We start from the raw sequence: 6,000 nt of genomic DNA, 5'->3' as shown, positions 1-6,000 counted from the left end.
CTAGCCCCCAGACCTGGATAAAGATATATCCCTGCCTACTTTCATTTTTGATAGGATTTCTCAAGCAACCCTGGCTGACTTCCTACTCAGTGTCTCTCTGAGGTTAATTTTTAACTGCTGTTCCTGCTGCCTCACTTCCTTAAGTGCTATGTTTACATTCTAATGCTGCCATGTGAGGAGTGCAGGGCATTGAACTCTGGACTTTCTGCATGCTACACAAGGATTCCAGAACTACTTCCATAGTTGGAACCATAAAGCTGCCTCATTTTCTCTTTTACACACCTAGATACATGTAATTGCAGTGATTTTGTGAAACAAATTGTGCCTCTATATGCTATTTTATCAGAGTCTCAAGGACATATGAATCACCTGAGGCAAGGAAAAGCTGTTGCATTACCAGAGCCTATGCAATGGGACACTCCCCACACAAGGACCCAGAGTTCTGACCTAGTCATTTGGAGATGAAGGCCTGCTGGCCACCTCCCAGCCTGGAGGGAGTTGAAAGGAAACAGAGCAGGATCCTACTGTGCATTTGAAGACTGATGGTGTGAGGATGTTCTAACTCTCTAACTATACTGAATGCTGATAACTTCTAAAAATGTCCTAAAACATTTTGCTCATTCTGAGGATTAAAAGCTGCTGGCTCAGGCAATTACCCCCTGTAGCCTAACAGCAAGGGTCTAAGCAGTGTAGCCTCTGTTTTATCTACCCAGGAATTGCAGGGTTCAAACTTACAGCTTGCTAGTTGAAGTTGAAAAAAAAGAGGGTACTTTGAAAAGTGATTTTAGTGTTTATTTCTAAGTTGTAAAAAGTTTCCTATGAAAGTTCGCTAAAAATAAGGGAAAATGTAGAAGGATCTTGAGCTGGACAAGGGAAATTTGTGTTCCTCACTTTTCCCTCAGCACTTATACAACTTTCATATTACGTGATCACATGGCATGTAGTCTTAAGAGATAACAAGAAATGGTACCAAAATGATATGTAGCATGAGCCAATAGGTAGCATTGTTTTGAGTTTTATTGGAATTTGTCTCAAATATTAAAGAGTTTAGAGACATGCAGTTACACAGCACAATATGGATGTCTATCCCCGAAAATGACAAAGCCATATTTTTGTTTATAGTTTGGTAGACTTTTCTCTCATATTCCTAAGAATTCATGAAAGACATTTATTGTTGAGACTCCCAAATCATTTTCATATGGGCAGACTCACTGAGAGTCAAGATTGATTTCTCAGTCCTAAGACCTTTTGAAATACATGTTTTCATTTCCTCTTAATCAAGCCCTAATACAGAGTCATTTCACCCTCCAAAGGAGTTGTTATTCACACATTTAAAATCACTAGTATTAAGTTCATGTTATACACTTGTAGAAAATTTTAGTGTCTCACTCTTATGTTTCATGAGAGACTTTTCCTCGGGATATACAACATATATTCATCTAAGCATCCCAAGCAGAAACTGAAAACAACCAAGTCAAACTGGATTAATCAATGAGCTTTATTGCCTTTACTTACAGGACTATGGGGAAGGATTTGTTGACCCAAGCACAAGGGACTCATAGTTATTACCTAAAACTTGAAACCAGCATTTGATAGAGATTATGAATACTGGACACTGTAGGAATATTTTTTTGAGACAAGGTTTCTCTTTGTATACCACCCTGGCTTGGAAGTGAGAAATCTGTCTCTGCTCCCAAAGTGAAGAGATTAAAGGCATGCAGCACCACTGTCCAGTCCTGTAGGCATCTCTATAGGTTAAAGAACATCCTATCTTGGTGGCTCAGCATATCAAATCCTCTTTTAAGTTTAATTTGTCTGAAATCCTTTATGTGAATTAAATGTAAAGAATTCTTTCATTATTATTAAATAGTTTAAAAGGTGTATTAAACACAATAATTTTGTTTCTTTTTGAACCCTTTATTTTAAATTGAAGGAACGTGTCTAAAAATATTCTTCTGCCGTCCCCACTTGGTCTTTATCTTATAATATTTGAGGTTGAATAAGTATAACTTTCCTATATTGTCACATTTTCAGAGTATTTCCCTGCAGAAATAGGTTACATTATCTAAGATTGTAACATGGTTTGAAGGTTTTCACAAGTTTTGCATACTTATTTCTCTAGTATAGAACCTCTTGTGGTAAATAGAGTCTCGATAAAACATTTGACACATTTTTTGTTTTTTGTTTTTTTTTTAACGCTGGAAACATTTTCCTCAGTATAAATATTCAGATGTTTCTTTCAGAACTGAAAGAAAGTCAAAGGAATTTTCAGTCATTGCATTGCATTTGTGAGATTTCTCTTGTTCATGTATTGCCTGTGGCATAAAAGCCAGAAGTCAAGTGTTTTTTTTTTTTTTTTTTTTTTTTTTTTTTACCACCACTGCATTTGAAACATTTCTCTCATGTACATATTTTCAGAATTCTAAAATGTCCATCCTTGGTAAAGGATTTCCTCATTCACTACAATTTCTAAACTTACACAACTATAAAAATTCTCTGATGTTTTCTAAGTCATGGAATATGGGCAAAGCACTTGTTTCCTTCACTGCATTTGTGATTTCTCCCTTGTATGAACTCTGATAATTTCTAAGACTGCTACTGTGGATAAAGCAATTGTCACATTCAATACAATTAGAGTTTCTCTTTTTTATTTATGCTCTAACGAGTATGAAGATTGCATTTTTGGATAACACATTTCTCCCATTCACTGCATTTGTAAGGTTTCTCTCCTGTATGAATTCGCTGATGCCATTTCAGACTCCATTTGTGGGTAAAGCATTTGTCACATTTGCTGCATTTGTAAGGTTTCTCACCTGTATGAGTTCTATGATGAATTGTAAGACTACTTTTTTTAGTAAAGCATTTGTCACATTCACTGCATTTGTAGGGTTTCTCTCCAGTATGAATTCGCTGATGACTTCTAAGACAACTTTTGTCAGTAAAGCATTTGTCACATTCACTGCATTTGTAAGGTCTCTCTCCAGTATGAATTCGCAGATGAATTCTAAGACAACTTTTGTCAGTAAAGCATTTGTCACATTCACTGCATTTATAAGGTTTCTCACCTGTATGAATTTTCTGATGAATTCTAAAACTACTTTTGTCAGTAAAGCATTTGCCACATTCACTGCATTTATAAGGTTTCTCTCCTGTATGAATTCGCTGATGACATTGCAGACTGCATTTTTGGGCAAAGCATTTGTCACATTTACTGCATTTGTAAGGTTTCTCTCCAGTATGAACTCGCTGATGACTTCTAAGAGTACTTTTGTCAGTAAAGCATTTGTCACATTCACTGCATTTGTAAGGTTTCTCTCCTGTATGAGTTCTATGATGAATTCTAAGACTACATTTGTTAGTAAAGCATTTGTCACATTCACTGCATTTGTAAGGTTTCTCTCCTGTATGAATTCTATGATGAATTCTAAGACTACTTTTGTCAGTAAAGCATTTGTCACATTCACTGCATTTGTAAGGTTTCTCTCCTGTATGAATTTTCTGATGAATTCTAAGACTACTTTTGTCAGTAAAGCATTTGTCACATTCACTGCATTTGTAAGGTTTCTCTCTTGTATGAATTCTCTGATGAATCCTAAGATAGGATTGTCCAGTAAAGCATTTGTCACATTCACTACATTTGTAAGGTTTCTCTCTTGTATGAATTTTCTGATGAATTTGAAGATGGAATTTTTGGGTAAAGCATTTGTCACATTCACTGCATTTGTAAGGTTTCTCTCCTGTATGAATTCTCTGATGACCACGGAGACTGCATTTTTGGGTAAAGCATTTGTCACATTCACAGCATTTGTAAGGTTTCTCTCCTGTATGGATTTTCTGATGAATTCTAAGACTACTTTTGACAGTAAAGCATTTGTCACATTCACTGCATTTGTAAGGTTTCTCTCCTGTATGCATTCGCTGATGACTATCAAGACTGCATTTTTGGGTAAAGTATTTGTCACATTCACTGCATTTGTAAGGTTTCTCACCTGTATGAATTTTCTGATGAATTCTAAGACTACATTTGACAGTAAAGCATTTGTCACATTCACTGCATTTGTAAAGTTTCTCTCCAGTATGAATTCGCTGATGACTATCAAGCCTGCATTTTTGGGTAAAGTATTTGTCACATTCACTGCATTTGTAAGGTTTCTCACCTGTATGAACTTTCTGATGAATTCTAAGATTACTTTTGTCAGTAAAGCATTTGTCACATTCACTGCATTTGTAAGGTTTCTCTCCTGTATGAATTCGCTGATGACATTGCAGACTACATTTTTTGGCAAAGCATTTGTCACATTCACTGCATTTGTAAGGTTTCTCTCCAGTATGAACTCGCTGATGACTTCTAAGAGTACTTTTGTCAGTAAAGCATTTGTCACATTCACTGCAGTTGTAAGGCTTCTCTCCTGTATGAATTCTATGATGAATTCTAAGACTACTTTTGTTAGTAAAGCATTTGTCACATTCACTGCATTTGTAAGGTTTCTCTCCAGTATGAATTCGCTGATGACTTCTAAGATTACTTTTGTCAGTAAAGAATTTGTCACATTGCCTACATTTGTAAAGCTTCTTACCATTATTGTTTGGTTTCAGCATCAGTTTATGTTTAGATACAAAACCCTTATCAAATTCTGGATTGTTGTTTTCTTTCTTCCCTATATGTATTCCTTGATTTAGATTATTTATAGAGCACTCATTTAAACACTTTACACAGTCTTTATATTTGGAAACTTCTCTGGTTTTCAAAATTTTAAGTCTTTTCAGGTTTGAAGATTGAAGTGAGGCATCTCTGTGGTTAGTTTTATAAGGTGTACTTTGGGTGGATTCATTAATCATTTTGCTGAACTCATTACATTTATAAGACTTCTCTTGCATATTCACATGTTCATGGACATTGCACTCTGTGTCTTGATCTAAGACCTTCTGATGTCTTCCACATATGAGATGATTTTCTGAAGAGATACAAATAAAGATGGCAGGGATAATTGGATTGAGGAAAAATATATTCAGCAATGCGTGTTTGCTGATATTTCAAGTTAATTAGACATCAAGAAATCATGCTCTCAAAACAGCTTTTTTCTTTTTTCATAATGATTACATGCATCCTTAGAAAAACCACAATTCTGATCTACATCCACTGAGAGGAAATGATGATACCCTTCTAAATGTTTTAAAAACAGCACTTTGCAGAAACTAGGAAAAATAATGTGACTGATCAGTACTGAACTTTCACAAAGTAGGTATCTGATCAATGTATGCAGACCACCGAGCACTAAGGATAACTAGATGGTGAAATGCAAGTGGAAGAGCATAAACATTAACATTCTTTGGCATCAGAAGCTGATCACCAAAATGATAGAAGAAAACATCCCCACCCTAAAGTAAGAGAGGACCATAAACGTAAAATAACCCTATAAAACAGCAAATAGATTGGAGCAGAATAGAAAATCCTCTCATCACATGTATAAAAAAAGAGTTAAAGTAATAGTAATTTTATTTGCTGAAATTATTATGTGTATAGAAATATAATTCCTTGTTCTCAACATTTAATTTTTTTTTAATTGGAAATTTCAATTGAATTTTGGAAATTTTTTAATTGGAAATTCCAATTAAAGTTATATAAGAGATATGGAAAGATATCAAAGAATATAGCACCGGATACATACTCTTCAAAAGAAATCAGAACTGAGAGGGAAATCCCACGAAAAAATTGTGATTCTAACCAGAATAACCACTTCCTTATTCTAGTGGTCTCTTGACATTTCAGAGAGTTTACATAAACAGAATGTAAGGAAATTCAAATAAAGATTCAGGAATTCAAAAAGAAGGGTAAACTTACCCAAAAACAATAGATTGTTGAAATTCTCCAACATTACATCTATGTACAATGACCGCTGAGCAAAATTGAGACATTCCCATTCCTCCAGTGAGAAGTTCAAAGACACATCATTGAAGGTTAACAAACCCTGAAATGGAAAACTACTTATATGCTACTGG

The 6,000-nt window shown here is 34.9% G+C and overlaps 1 protein-coding gene across 49 annotated transcripts in view; it reads right to left on the bottom strand.

Moving 5' to 3' along the window:
* Nucleotides 1–1,480: 1,480 nt before the first annotated feature.
* Nucleotides 1,481–6,000, bottom strand: part of LOC127681600 (oocyte zinc finger protein XlCOF6-like) — a 1,434,619-nt gene continuing 1,430,099 nt past the window's right edge. For all 49 annotated transcript variants that reach the window (XM_052178000.1, XM_052178006.1, XM_052178039.1 and 46 more), the window contains 2 exons: nt 5,843–5,969; nt 1,481–4,955 (listed from right to left, as the gene is read on the bottom strand). In XM_052178000.1, the coding sequence (XP_052033960.1) occupies nt 2,659–4,955; nt 5,843–5,969 (2,424 nt within the window). In that variant the 3' untranslated portion in view covers nt 1,481–2,658. The remainder of the gene's footprint in view (nt 4,956–5,842; nt 5,970–6,000) is intronic.

Source organism: Apodemus sylvaticus, chromosome 3 (assembly GCF_947179515.1).
Source record: "Apodemus sylvaticus chromosome 3, mApoSyl1.1, whole genome shotgun sequence".
In the NCBI taxonomy this organism is placed as follows: Eukaryota; Metazoa; Chordata; class Mammalia; order Rodentia; family Muridae; genus Apodemus; species Apodemus sylvaticus.
Note: the sequence above shows the minus strand (reverse complement) of the source record. Positions and strands in the feature narration are given on the sequence as shown.